At 44.5% G+C, this 14,886-nt stretch overlaps 1 protein-coding gene across 9 annotated transcripts in view; it reads left to right on the plus strand.

Moving 5' to 3' along the window:
* STRBP (spermatid perinuclear RNA binding protein) overlaps positions 1–9,118 on the plus strand; it is a 122,402-nt gene extending 113,284 nt beyond the window's left edge. For 6 of the 9 annotated variants that reach the window (XM_053920861.1, XM_053920875.1, XM_053920857.1 and 3 more), the window contains 2 exons: positions 2,485–2,529; positions 5,123–5,748. In XM_053920861.1, the coding sequence (XP_053776836.1) occupies positions 2,485–2,529; positions 5,123–5,199 (122 nt within the window). In that variant the 3' untranslated portion in view covers positions 5,200–5,748. Of the gene's footprint in view, positions 1–2,484; positions 2,530–5,122; positions 5,749–7,543; positions 8,391–8,420 lie in introns of those variants that run through there. The other 3 variants (XM_053920884.1, XM_053920886.1, XM_053920881.1) reach the window with 3 other exon arrangements.
* The last annotated feature ends 5,768 nt before the right edge of the window (positions 9,119–14,886 follow it).

The raw sequence follows: 14,886 nt of genomic DNA on the forward strand, positions 1-14,886 counted from the left end.
AGCTTCCCTCTCAGGGCATTGCACACTGGCCTCTGTGACAGGCCTGTCTCCTGAAGCTTTTACAGATGAAGTTCTTTTGTAGCCTAGAGAAGATTCCGATGAGGCCATTTTAGATTGCGAATAGGTTATGTGCCATTTGCAGAGTATATTCTGTGTAGCAGGGACTGTAGTTAATTTTTTTTTACATATATTATTTAATTACATTTCCCTGCCAACTCGATTACTGCAGAAGACAGTGGGGTTCAGAGAGCTTAAGTAACAGGTACAATTCAGAGTCACCCTGCTACTGAGAAGTGAAGCCAGGGTTAGAGCCCCTATGGCCTGCTCTGTGTAAGTAATTTAGTTTCATCTCCAAGGAGGTTTTGGTAAAAAGCCTTTAGCCAGCCAGCTACCTTTTTCTGGATTGATGCACAACTTATTTTTTAAACGTTAATTTCTCTTTTGGCCTCTGATACTGTTCCTGCTGCTTATTTCAGCTGCATTGTGTCGTCTTGAGAGATATCACTGAGAATCAAAGACTAAGAGTAAGTTTGAGAGAGACTAAGTTGTACAACCCCCAGTTTTATAAAGTATAGACTAAAAAGTGACAAAAATTTCATCTCTCAGGAAATGTTTCAGTTGGTCCCTAAAAGCAGTTTACTTGTTCAGCAATCATTTGAGTGTTTTATCTCTAACAAGAGCTTTGGAACTGGGCATTCACAGGTGACCAAGACCTAGCATCTGCCTTAGTGAATGCCTGGGGTTGGGTGGGGTTGAAAGAGATGGTTGTGTAAACACCATGCAGTGTGATGAGAGCTGTAACATGAGTGGGCAGAGGAAGAACCTTGGGAGACTTCACAGAGGAGGTGACGTTTAGTACTGAACAAAATGATGAGTTGAAGTTGGTCAGTGAGAGGAGGAGGAAAACAAAATTCAGTGCAGGGGAAATGATACAGACAAAGGGGTTGTAATATAAAAAAGCTTTTTTTGATGTGGGTACAATCTGAAGGGGCCCATGTAGATTTCATGTCCTTGTTCTATTTTAGAAGCCAATCTTTTCCTAGAAATTTACCCAAGTGATTTAGTATTTTTATTTTTAAAGTTTTACTGAAAGATTAAATATTGTTTTGGGTTGGCCAAGAAGTCTGTTACATTTTTTTTCATAAACTAAAAGACACATTTTTCATTTTCACCAATAAGTTTATTGCTTTGGATGTTTTGCGTATGTCAGCTCTCTCCTGCCATTGGCTTCTAGTGGGCAGAGACCAGGGGTGCTGCTAAACATCTTCCAATGCGTACGACAGCCCACAGCAGAGTTATGTGGCCAAAATGTCAGTGGTACCGAGAAACTTCGCAAACCACTTTTGACATGTTCGATCAGTCACAGCACCTTCTTCATACACTGCTCAAATCTTTTTTTGTGTTTCAGTTGTGTTTTTACCTTTCTTGAAATAACAAAGCATAATATGCCAAAGATATTCCATATTTTCTTCCATCTTCAATATTAAAATGGCTGCACAAAAATTCACCAATTTTGATAATTTAAAAAAAAATGCATTCTGATATGACAGCTTTCACAATACAATCTAACAAAATTGTTTCAAATGAAGTTAAAGACAACTAAGCACTACTAGAGCCATTGGTCCCGAAAAAACATAAGGGACTGTTTGGCCAACTAAACAGCTTCTATTAATAATAAAGTATTTCTAATCCCTATGACAGTACAAAGTAGCTTGGAAAGTTTCCCATTTTACAGATGAGAAAATGGTAACTCAGAAATTATATGTGTCTAAGGACATATAAGAAACTTGTGCCAGACTAACTGGTTCAAAACCTTCTGTGTTCTTTGTGTTTGTTTTTATTTACAATATGAGCCTTTTTCATCATAGGCATGAGTGTCAGTTTCACCAGTATTTACTGAGAGACCCTGTACTGAGGCCAGGAATTCAGATACCAACGAGACACGGCCCTTACCCCCAAGTCCACAACCTGATCCCTGTGCCGCCTTCAGTGGCAGTTGAGACTTCAGCCTGCTCTGTCACTACTTTCTGAAAAGAGACTTGAAAAGTTCTGGTTTCTGCCTTTGAGAAATGGGTCATTTGCATCATTCTGAGTATTCCTTTGCTCAACAAATTATTTTTAGCCAGTGGTTGCTACATGCCAGACATTCTGCTGAACTCAGGTGGTGCAAGTGTCTCCGCTACTCTAGTGGGAATGGGAAACACAGATGGGGAGTCGATAATTACAGCACAGTGAGGTGAACCTGGTGAGACAGAGACAGGATGTTCTGGTAGGTCAGGGGAGCCTGGAGGCCACGCAGAAGGCTTCACTCTAGCAGGCCTGAAGGGATCGGTAGGTTAGAGCCATTGTGGGAATGGTTCTCATTCCAACACCTGGAAGAAGTCCTCAGGGCCCATGGTACCGGGCCTGGTATTACTTGTGACTTGGGCCAGTACCAGCTGCTCATTGTCCTAGACTGATCTGCTGTCTTCTTCTTTGCACTAGGCTATGGAACACCATATGGTTACAGCACAGCTGCCCCCGCCTATGGTATGTACACCGTCTTACTGGTCTCTCCTATTAGCGACTAGGTCACAGCAATCCCAAGCACAGTTTGTATCTAGGGTTTCTTTAAATGAATTGGAGGATCTCAGACCTGTTCATTCTAGTGACCCAACTTAAATGCCCTTTGAAAATGCCACAACCTTGTGGTTCTTGGTTTGGTTGGAGTTGCTCTTCTCTCCGCTTTGCCTGATTGAAGGACTGCTTGTTCTAATTGCCTGTTTCTGACCATACTGAAATTAAGTATTTTAAATAGTTCTTCTTACAGCCAACTTACACTCCATTCAAAGGCTACTGAAGGGCCATACACAGTTTCTAGCTTGGCTGCCTGCCAGTTATGTTAGCTACATTTAAGTTTCTGGTTGGAAACTGTGTCAACTGTGGGTGATACAAGTTAGGGATAGAAAATGTTCACTGCAAATTTGTAGCCATTATCCCTTTCTGGAAATTTTGCTTTAGAAGTGGAGTAAACGGGCCCTAGAGAGTTGATACGGGGTATCACCAGCAGTGTCACTTAAGTGCTTACTGCAGAAAGTTGGTAGTACACGTTAGAAAATCACAGAAGTGTCTCTTCTCCCTCCAAAACTAAAAAATAACAGCAAATGCAGAAATGAACCTCAGTGGCCCTTTGGATAACTTTTGAATGAGGTTTATGTGGCAATGGAGGCAATAGGTTTGGAGTCAGTGATATGCTCTCTTAGACCTTTTTCCTAACTCAGGTGCTACCTGTTCTAGAATCAGCCATCTGCAGGATGCTTGTCACCGAGAGAAGAAAGGAGAACGTGTGTGTGCGTGTGAAGAGTGTGTGTGAGTGTGCGTGTCTCAGTGCAACCCCGGGCCGGGCATGCGTGTACACAGACGGGGAAGACCCTGAGTGTACGGCCACTTGGGAGGCTAGTCCTCCTCCACAGGAGCGTCAAGGCCTTTTATTGTGCTCTCTCTTCATGCATCAGCTTCCCATTTTTGTTTGGATGAAAATTATGGGTCCTTAGACACTGCCAAGGTGAAACTTCACCTGGCTTCATGACTCTAGACATAAGTAGGATGTGAACAGTTCGACCACTTTTCCCATTAATATAGACAATTTATATCCTGGAAAGATGTGGAGAAGCTGCAAGGGTCAAATATTTGGGGTGAGTTTTCTCTAAGGCAAAGTGCAGACAGAGTCTGGAGTTGCATCCTTTACCTGAACGTCCCCTCTGGCACACTCTGCTTGTGTCAAGGCTCCCCCTGATTCCCCTTGTTCTCAGATATCGGTGATTAGGAATGGGGGCTTCATTCAAGAGTATGCTTTACCTAGGATTGCCTCTAAATTCAGACTGTCTAGCTCCTTTAGATTTGGCCATTTGCTTTTACCATTCAGCCTGCTTCTGGATATCCCCACTGCCGCATCCTTCCTGTGAATTAGGTCTGGTCAGTTTATCCAAGTACATTTGACTCTCGACTCCTTGTCACATGTCTGTGTGAGCACCTGAGCGCCTGCCGCCTAGGACAGGGTCATAAGTCTGTGTCTTTCTTTCAGACATAGTGAGTCTCACGTTCTTCAGTGCAGGTTTGCTGGAGCTTTATTTTTCCCTTTAAAACACTTTTCTATCTAGGCTCTAAGCTGCATTCCTGTTTTCCCTCAGTCTTTTAAGTTTTTTTCTCTTGTTCCTCCCTTTTCTCTAACATTATACTTTCACCCTGTGGCCCCTGAGCCCCCACTGCAGAAGGCTCCTCTCTTCCGTGTGCCATACACTGACTTCCAAAGCTGGTGAAATTTGATGCCCCATTTTTCACATAAAAGATTTGGTTTTTAAATGTTACTGTGATGCCTACCTACTAAAACGATGCTTTATTTTGGCTGTAAGGTAAATATGTCTTTGGCCTTTGTAAAGCTGTTGCATGCGGGGTGATTTCCCTCTGATCATCCGGTGCGCTCGACTACCTGCTGTTGCTGCTTTGTGATTTCTCTGTAGGTTAGAGATTAGGGTAGAAACAGGAGCAGATTTCAAATCATGCTTGAGTATGCAGAAGTTTGTGAGGCCACAAGAACTCATTAATTACAAAATTAAGAAAGTGATTATTAATCTTTCCAGATTTGCCATGCCAATATTGGCAATAGCCATTAACCAGATAAGCACCTGGTCACAGCTCCGCTTGGAACTGTCTTTCTGGGGAGCTCAGGCTGGCACAGAACGATGTGCTTTGAATCTTGACAATTCCTGTTTCTCCTGTAGAATGTGGTTTACCAACTGGAGAGCCAGTATGGATTTGCAGAGTCACTTTAGAATACCAGTCGATAGCATTGCTGTTGATCCTAGAGTTCAGGGCAGCTCGCTCCCACAAAGCTGTTTCCTGAATATCACTCTTCCTGTGACATAGCACCTTCGTTTGGAGTGGAAGGTATTATCAAAATATTAAGAGCAATTTCAAAATTGGAGGTCTGTGAGAGATTTGTGGGCCTCTTCCAAAATGACACATGTTGACTGACTAATCTGGAAAAGGTTAATGGTAATTATTATAAGGGTTTTTTTTTACCTGAAATTTTTATTGGATTATCAAACTTATTTGGAGTCCTCTCCGTTTCTTTTCTCTGTAGGTTTACCCAAGAGAATGGTTCTGTTACCCGTTATGAAATTCCCAACATATCCTGTTCCCCACTACTCATTCTTTTAGCCAATGACAGAAGCTAATTCCTATTGAACAACAGTACAGTACAATACAGAATGTTAGAGAAAAAGCCTTTTTATCCTGCTTTCTTTGAACACATACTTGATCAAAATTATTTGTAAAGAACATCTTTCCTACTTTTTGATTTTAACAAATGCAAATTTAGTTCTCTAAAACTTGAAAACAAAAAAAGAAACTAGTTCTGTGAAACGGTACCTCATTTCCGGAAAATAACTTACACCAGCCCTTCTGTTGTAGGGAAATAAGTCTAGCAGTTCAGCGTTTAAGAGGAGTGTCAGATTATGTGAAATTAAATTTGTGAAGGATGTATAGAGTCTCGAACACTGATCACAAATAAACTGCTTTGCTGCGACACGGAGTGCTGCCTGGTTCCTGACGCAGTCACTGACTCCTGGCCGACTGACCCGCACCCGCCCCAGGGCACTGTAATTCGGGCTGTAGTTATTTTTTTTAATACAATAGAGACTTTTCATTTAACTTTAACTTTGTAAATATTGAAATGTGTAATTAAAGCCAATAAAATATGGGTTTGAATATTGTTTTAGCTTATTATTTTTGATATGTTTTGGTATAAAATTACGAGGAGTTGAAAACCAATAACTTAGCCCTAGAAACCCATGCACTTGTAAGTGAACTGCGACAACGAAGCCAAGGCGGTTGTGAGTCTGAGCCCTTCCTGCTCCTGCTGTACAAGGGCTTCCCCTCGAGCCGGGGTCTGGTTCTCCGAAGGGCATTGCTCATCCAAGTGAGGCACCACCCAGAGATGGAAAGGAGGAGTGTGATCATTTTAGTTTCCGAATTCCCAAGTTTTAAAAATAATAAATTAATCAATCGCCCTCTCGTTCTTGTGGCCTTCTTCACTCTGTAAGATACTGTGTTCACTCCCTGGCTTTTTTCATGCAGATAGAAGATTAGCAGTTTTTTTGGGATTCATTGAAGGGTCTTCTTTTCCTCTTCAATTACATCAGAATCTAAAGCAGCAACAGGGTCCCCATAAAAACTTGCTCTTCGATTGTCCCAGTTCTTGTCGAGTGCTGCTGTGAAAAGTGACAGGTTTCAGCCATGGGTCAGCATTTATTTTTAGGACACCTGAGTAAGCCAGTGACAGATGATCAGTCGGTACCATTGTGCTGTTCTGTAAGGGGTGCAGACCTCGGTCTCCACCTGCATTCTCACCTCGTTTGGAAAGCCGATGATGTTGCTAGAAGGTAATGGTTTCATTAAGGTACTCACCCCCATGAAGGCAACAGTGTGGTCCCATGCTGTTATTTATGAGTTGCTCTGTCTTAAAAATGTCTGTTTTTAGTAAGAATTAGCTTTCCTCTTCCCTCTTAAATTCTGTATTTTGGAGCAGAATACTGCCCATCAGTGAAAATGGGCTTCACAAAATATGGCAAATTTATGTGCCAGATTTCTTTGGGACCACTAAATGAGAATGAAATGGGCAATTTAAAACAAATGTAGTGTCCCTTTTCAGATGTATATTTATTACACAGTGTTTTGTTACTTCTGCTCTTTGACCTTTTGTCTTTCTTAGTGGTGGGTGATACTTTAATAAAACCTCATCACTTGCTAGAAATAGCTGTGACCTTACCATTTGCATCCTGTGCATTAGTGGCTAGACATGAACAGGAGGGCCCATTTCGGCTGGGAGTTTCCACGTGTTTCATTGAATCATTTTGCTGACCTATGGATGAAACAGAGCCATCACTGAGAAGAAAAAGCATGGCTGGTAGTGTCCAGTTTTTATTAATTAAATATTTACAACAGTCCTCTTTGTTTTTGGAATACTATTAATTGGCAGCTGTAGCTGTATTGTCATTTGAAATTGATCGTCAAATTTGCATTCCAAACTGGAATCTCTCTGGAGATTTCTCTCTAGAAAACGATTTGGAAGTAGCCGACTCCGCTTCGTAGCTCACCCCGTGCGCAGTGGTGAGAGGGAGCTGTGCTGTTTTCCACCATGATGGCAGTCATTTCAAATGGTCCTACCAAGTCCTTTTTTTTTTAATTTTGTTGTTTGTTGGAAGTTACTAACCATGTTGTAAACCTGCCCAGTTGCTGCAAACTTTTACATTTCTCTGCTTTACTTAAAATAATTGAGCTGTCAGTCCTTTGTTAGAAGTGGTAACCACTGCAAGTTCAACTGTTTACATTTTGTAATGAATTAAGTGTTCCCCCTCCTTGTGCCCTTCTCACCCCTCCATTTTGTAATGAAAATTCCACTTACAGCTGAAAGAGCAGAGAAATATAAATGAAGCTCTTGGCTTCACCAAATTCTGCGAAATTAACATCAAGTTTTGCTTCTCTGCTCTTTTCTCCACTGTAGGTGGTTTTTTCATTGACAGCCCCTATTGCCAGCCTCTGAGCGTCGCACCATTTATTATTCACTTGGGCCCTCAAGATTTCTTCTCTGACTTCTAGAACCATCAGGTTGTCTGGCTTGAAATGGCAATTTCTATGTCTTGGTCTTAAGAGCAATGTGACCCCTGAGGCTTTCCAGCTTTGAGATACACCGCTCTGACACCTTCTCTTGGAAAGCAATGACTGAACATTTTAACGAAGAGCAATACTTGACTCAAAGCCACGGTGTCTGTTTTAAAACTTTTCCTTTGGAAACGTAGCAATATCTGTACTTAACCTCTCCTAGTGCAGTCTCTTGTCAGGGACTTTACAGACCAATGTAGAACTTAGAATTAGTGTGTGAGCTGTGCTTTATCTTCTGACAGTTTTTAAACTTTTCTAGTATGTAAATTGGATAGTTGCATTCCTGACTGCGTCACTTAGCGCTATTATAATTTCTCAGAGGTAGGGGTCCTCCTTGAAGCCATATTCTTTGCATGGGGGTTGGTGCCCAGCCAGGGATGTGGCCTGCAGCCTGTGTTCCCTCGGGTTCCAGGAGCACCCCATCTCTTGTGCAAGGTGGTTGGTCCAGTAGCTTCCCTATGTACCTCATGCTGACTCTATGCAGCGCATGGCGAGGGGCAGTGAGGGGTCCTGAGGGCATCTGTAGCCCTCCTGTCCAGTTGCTGACCGGGAACCAAACACTGCTGGGTTGTGCTGGTGTTAACCTTGTCTCTTTTTTTAAAAAACTGGGTGAATGTTTGGAAATCATGAATCATTCAGTCACCATTATTAATTGAAGAGCTGGGAATACCTCGTTAATGTATTTTTAAAACTGGTGTTGGACCCTCTGTGTATTTCAGGTTAATACTTTTAAGCAGTTTTCAGCACGTTTATCTCACTTTATTCTCGTTCTCCTCGGACCTTCGTAGCCATATCACTTGTATAAAATAGGCTGAGATATAGTGACTGTAAGCTGTGCTCTCAGTGTACAAAGGTAAGCTCTTTTACTTTCTGATTAAGAGAAAAGCGACTGAAAGCCAATGAACGCAGCATGCATGCACATGTGACAGTCATACCTGATGTATTTGATCCCTTAGGTGTTATGCCATCGCAGTACCCTTAGAAATTTGTATGATCTAAATGTCAAATGATTATTTTCAGCATTTAGTACCCTTGTGATTGCTTTCTAGTTAAGAGAGATGCTTTACTTTTGCAGAGCTGAGTGTGTGTGTGTGTGTGTGTGTGTAGAACATATATGACATGTACCTGATTACACACACACACACACATACCTGTTTAAGTAAAAGAACCCGGGGTGGAAAGAGTTCACCTAAGAAGGTTTTAACGTCAGGGCACTCTTGGCCAAAGTGCTGGAATTTCATAAGCAGCAAGATTGGTAACAATGCTGGTAGGGTCCGTTTATGTGCAGCTGTTAAGCTGAGGATCGAAGTGCCAATTTCTCAAAGAGAGAAACTTCTCTGAGAAATGAAAATCTCTGATCTGTGTTGTATGCCCTAATACAACAGCAAGAAGCCATAAAAAAAAAAAGCAATAGAAATGAAAAAACCAAAACATTAAGGTAACTGGGGAAATGATTGAGCTAAGCTAACTACGTGCAGAACCAACTTTGGCAAGACTCAGAATGGTTAATAGCTAGTTTGCAGAGACCAAATAGACTTAAGGCAACTCACCTATCTTTTCTAGGTTAGGTAGCTGGATGTTTATTTCCCACCTTTGCAGCTACCATGGAGTTTATTTAAAAGATGTGAGGTTTAGGCCAAATATTTTAATAAGGATTTGCTTCGTTTAGTGCATCCCATAAATGCATTTCGTATGTGTCAGATGTTCTGTGCTAAGGCTGTATTTTATATAGGGGGATTAAAATGAATTTTATGTTTTCTATTTGTCTCTAAATAGCAGTTTTCTTTTTACTACTAACTTGAAGGTTGCTGGAACAACGCTCTTTCCCGTACAGAATCTTGATGTACGTTGAATGTGGCTTTCGCGTCTGTAAAGACGGCATGAGGTCTAGATACCAAGTACATTCCAGTGCTGATCAGTCAGCCCAGTGCCCATTATGTGCTGGGTCCGCTCTGAGTATTAGCCAGACAGAGGGTTGCCCAGTGGGAGCACTTTAAGTCTGAGAGTTTCCTTGTTGGTGGAATTGGGCAAATAATGCATTAGCAGTGTCAAAAATTTATTATTAATAGTTTATTTATACATTAATAATATGGGCCCTCTGACATCACTGAAATGGGCATCATTTGGAAATTCACTCATTTTAAATATTTCCCTGCCAGTTTTGACAGCTCAAAACCAGCTCTGGTTTCTGTTCATTGACCTCTATCCAAGTATAAGTGAACTGAATGAAAACAACAGATACCCCAGTCCTTTTGAAACAGTTTTTGTAAGACAGAAAAAACCGAACTGGTTAATTCAAATACTCACCATATTTGTTTAAGGACTAATGAGGGGGGGTTACCCTTCTAATAAATAATTCATTATAACTTCCCTGTTTCCCAGGTCTCATTAATATTGCAGCGGAGGTAAATTTTCAATCCTGAGTTAGGGGAACGAACTAAGGAGGAGCTCCCTGCACTGCATCCCCTGCAGTCAGAGTGCTGGCAATCCGGAGCCCTAAAAACCAGGGCCACGGGAGCACGCTGTTAAAGCTGGAAACAGCCTGCTCTGTGCCTGGTCTTCCTATGACCGCCACTGGGCTCAAGCCTGGCCTTGGCGCTGGCTGGGGGCGGGGTTCTCTGTGGTTGTCAGAACAAGAAAGGTTCTGTTTTAATCAGACTCATACTGATGCCACACCACCCAGTGACCATCGATTTCTCAGTGTTACACAGGAGGCCTGGAAGGGAGATGGGTGGCAAATGGGTAACAAGCGCAGAGCCAAGGAACTGCCTTCCGCGGAGGTGAGTTTGCGTGTCGATGTATCTCTAGCAGTCCTGCACGGGGCATGGAGCTAGTACTTCACATGCGACAGCGAGTCCCTTCCTCTCCAGTAGCATCTTGCAAAAAGACCGTTTGAAGTCAAGAACTTGAGTTAGTTGTAAGAATAGATACCCTTTCTCACATTATCATTTTAGGTAAGAGCTAACAGCTTCCATTGATGCTTGAGGCAGTGAACTTTGGAGATTTTTTTAAATAGCACCCCAATGCAAATTAGGTTATGTAAGCTTTACAGCACAGCTAGAAATACGGAATAGAAACCATGTGGGAATCTGGACCACAGAATTTCTCCCCTCCAGCAAGTTCCCTTGGGGCTTGGGAATTAGGGGAGTTAATACACTGAAGTGCTTTGAACAGTACCTGGCACAGTAAGTACGCAGGACCTGTTGACTGTCCTTCCCTTGGTTGGCTGAGGTGACGGTGCATGAGGGAGGCAAGGCTGTGCTGGCAGTTAGCTTGGTAGCTTAGAAGCAGGTGTGTGGCCTGCTCGGGGGCAGCTGTGTCTGCTCCTCAGCGCTGACGGGTGTGGGGTGCACCCAGGCTTGGGCAGAGGCCTGTCTTCGCCATCCGGAGCTTAGACAGGGAACACAAAGCAAACATTTGGTGAGAGCTGGTGCGAGGAGGTCACTGCGGATCGTGCTGAATGAAAATGCTCCCTTTTCTGCTGTGGTGGTGAAACCATTGGCCAGTCTTCTGCCAGGGCTTCACAGATGCCTGCTTTGGGATTGAAGTGTGCTTAAAATGGCTGAGTTTAAATTATCAACTTGTTGATTCCACGTTTTCTACCAGTGCATCAACGAGAAAAAAGTGTGTTTGATTACAGCTAGCCTCGGAATCCAACATTCAGAGCTCACCAGAGTTTGGCAGGAAGAAAGCAAGTTACTAGAAACCGCAGACAAAAATGAGGACTTCGAGGGGCACGCTCAGAGGGCTCTTGACTCGGGTGCTTCTCTGAAAAGCGTTCCTGCGACTTCTCTCCCAGTTTGCTTCTACACTTTGGGGGGGAAATCTACACTCATCACTACGTAAAGCCTCCCTTCTGTCAAAATTTTCTTTTTAATTTTTATTTATTGATTTTAGAGAAAGGGAAGGAGAAAGAGAGAGACATCGATTTGTCATTCCATTTATTGATGCATTCATTGGTTGATTCTTGTATGTGCCCTGACCGGGGATTGAACCCACAACCTTGGTGTATGGGGATGATGCTCTAACCAACTGAACTTCCAGGCCAGGAATTTTAGGAAATTCCTCTCCGTTAATTTTAGGAAAAACCCATCTGCCAACCTATATGTTTGTCTGTCCACCTACCCACTTCGCTCTCTATCTAGACACAGCTGTAAGTTGCTTCTCAGCATAAGGAGGAAGTGGGTAGATGGTGATACTGCTGAGTAAAGGACAGACAACTGCCTGTCCATTCCTGGCCAGCAGGCGTTGTCTGTGGACTTGGGAGCCTTTGGGGGAAGGTGAGAAGATGCCTCCCTGTCTGCTGGTAGATGAGCTAAGTGCAGAGCCAGATTGAGTCCTGTGATGTACTCTCAGGTTATAAAAACTGGAGACAGGGACGAGTGTTACCTTTAAAAGAAAATAAGGTAGATTTGCATTCTGTTCAAGATATTCTTAAGCCTGAGATATTTGTATAACTGATGAACTGATAAGAAGTTACTCCTTTCCTCAGTTGTGGCTGTTTGGTGGATTCATTGCCTCATGGAGCCAGGGTTGAATGCGGGCCTCTTTTTCACCTCGACCAATCAGCTGTTCATATTTTAATGATTTGGTCCTTCTAAGGAGGGTCTTGGTCTTTCTCGGCAGAACTTTGCCATTTCCACACTGTGCTGGCTGTGCTGGTGGGTAGCCTGGAGACTGCTGTCATCTGTCTGCCCGGGCAGTTCCGGCAAGTCTGACTAGCATATCCTCGCTGGAGATGGATGATCCTGACTCGTGTTTTTGCTGCTCACAGACTGCAGGAAGGAACGGGATTCTGTTGGCTGCTGTGAAGACATCTCTTAGCACTGCCTAGGAGCGCAGTTTTTCTCAGCTTTGTTTCAGTTTGTCCTATCTTGATTCTTTTACACAATTTGCATGACTGGTCTCTGCATTCAAATGTCAGCTAATTGTCCCAGGAAGTTAATAGTAGCCTTCAGTTTAGGTCATTTTGGCCTATGGGCAGCAGTAGATTGAAGAAGTAGGAGTGGAAGAAAGGAAGGAGAGGAAAGAAAGATGCTAAAAGTGGTCTATTGTGTGCGCCAGGCACTTGGCCAGTCTTCTCAAACAGCCTCTGGAGGCGGTGGTACCCCTGTTTTACAGATGAAAACCATGAGGCTCAGAACTGAGTGCTGGGGTCAAGAATGAAGTCCAGCTCTGTTCAGTGCCAAAGCCCCTTTCCAGTGCCCATGCTGTGGATTAAAAGTGAGAACGGGAATGGAAGTGAGGGCGGGGTGGGAGACAGGAAGGAGGTGTCCAGGCAGTGGGCGGGGCCCAGTGCAGCTGTTTGGGCCTGACCACCCGGCTGGGGCCTTACAGCATCTTTTGAGCTCACAGGCTTAGAAGCCATCCTAGACTCCTGGGCTGGAACCTAGGCTGGCTGTCTTCACCCATTTTACACAAGATGTCCTTGTACAAAATAGGATTGTTTTCTTTCAGACCAATTGAGAAAGCTTATTTAACAAACCAGCAAGATAGACTTGAAGACTAAGGTGAGGAAGCTTTTGCATTTGAAACTTTTGTTTGAATATCAGTGAGAAATTGAGGTTGGTTTTTATTTAGCTAGTCTCTGAGTACACTCTGTCTGGCCCGAGGTTGGTGATGGGGACGTCTTAAAAGATTTGAGCCAGACTCTGAAGGAAGGCTGGTGAGGCTCTGTCTCACTGGGGAAAAGGAAGAGGGGCACGGAGGGGCAGCCACCCAGGTTTGCATGGAAGTGCAGGGAGCAAGTGCTAAGGGCGGACTGCAGTGGCCTGTTCTGATGACAGCAGTTTTTCTAGACTGGCCCTTCAGGGCAGGCTGCCAGCCTGGGGTCAGGAGGCTTCCCACTGGGTTGGTGGTGCTTGAGGCGCCCTGCCTGGACAATGGCCTTAGGTCTCTGAATGACTGTGTGAGTGGCTCTGGGAACTGGCCTGCTCTCCTGCTGCTGTACACCGCCCCACCAGCTCCTCTGCTGAGCGCCAGTGAGGTCTGCGCTGGGGCTCAGTGGGCGTGGGAATGGATGCAGAACCTTCTTTAGGGAAAGATATCCCCCCTCACCCAAGTCGTCGTCATCCTTGGCAGCTGGCCTTTTCTGAGCCACCTGCCAGAATCCCGGAGGGGAACAAGAGAAAGGAACTTCTTTTTCTTTATTTTTACTGTTGACACTGTTGAGATGTCCCCATTCCCCCTTTGCCCCTTTCCCTCCAGCCCCCAGTGCCCCTTTCCCTCTGGCCGTCACCACACCGTTGTCTGTGCCCATTGGTTACACGTGCATTTTCTCTTACTCCTTCACCTTCTTACACCCAGTCCTTCCCCCCTTTAAACCCAGGTCGTACGAGGCCCAGAGCAGTGACTGTGTGCGAGGGAGACTGAATGCGTGGCGTCACTGTCAGGGACTTTTTAGCTAAGCCCCCCGCTCCTCACCTCTGCTTGTCCTGTTCTGCCCCTGTGACTGGAGAAGGAGCAATGCAGAGATTGTCCCCACTGCGCAGACAAGGAAATGGAAGACCTCCCGACCACCCAGCTTGTTGGTGGCAAATTTCGTGGCTCCTAATTAGTAAATTTTTAACCAAATAGAAAAAAGAACATTCCTCTTACTGTTTTTAAGGTTAACAGAAGCCCTTCCTTAGGGATGAGATTTGAACTCCACCACAGTTGTGGGATCTAGAAGTTTCCCTCTTACAGGTGAGGAAATGTAGGCTTAGACAAAATAACTTGCCTCACATTTTCCAGTGAGTGAGTGGCCGGTCCCACCCGTTGTGGCTCTGCACTCAGCCCCGGTGGTGTGTGCGACGGCCCGGACCGCAGCCTGTCCTGAGTTCGAGGACCTTCGGCACGCTTCCGCCCCCCTGAGCTATTCTTCTTAACGTTTCTTGATTTGAAACAAAACAAGCAAAACCAGCCCACCTCTTGCCTTCACTGCCGCCCATGGGGAAAAAAGAATGCAGACGTCACTCAGCTGCCTGTTCGCTTGCTCCCGGACTGGACAGCCTCGCGCCCAGCAGCCTGCGCGGGGTGGTGGTGGTTGCTGCCGGCCTCACAGTTGGCCCGTTCCCGAAGACTGCTCTGCACCTTATGGTGTGAACCGGGCGGTGCAGCTGGGGCGCACCCTGGGCTGGGGCGGGGCAGGGGGGTGCGGGGAGTGTGCTTTCTGGGTTCAGCTGCTCCCACGTTGTAGCTGCTGGC

This window comes from Desmodus rotundus, chromosome 1, assembly GCF_022682495.2.
Source record: "Desmodus rotundus isolate HL8 chromosome 1, HLdesRot8A.1, whole genome shotgun sequence".
Lineage (NCBI taxonomy): Eukaryota > Metazoa > Chordata > Mammalia > Chiroptera > Phyllostomidae > Desmodus > Desmodus rotundus.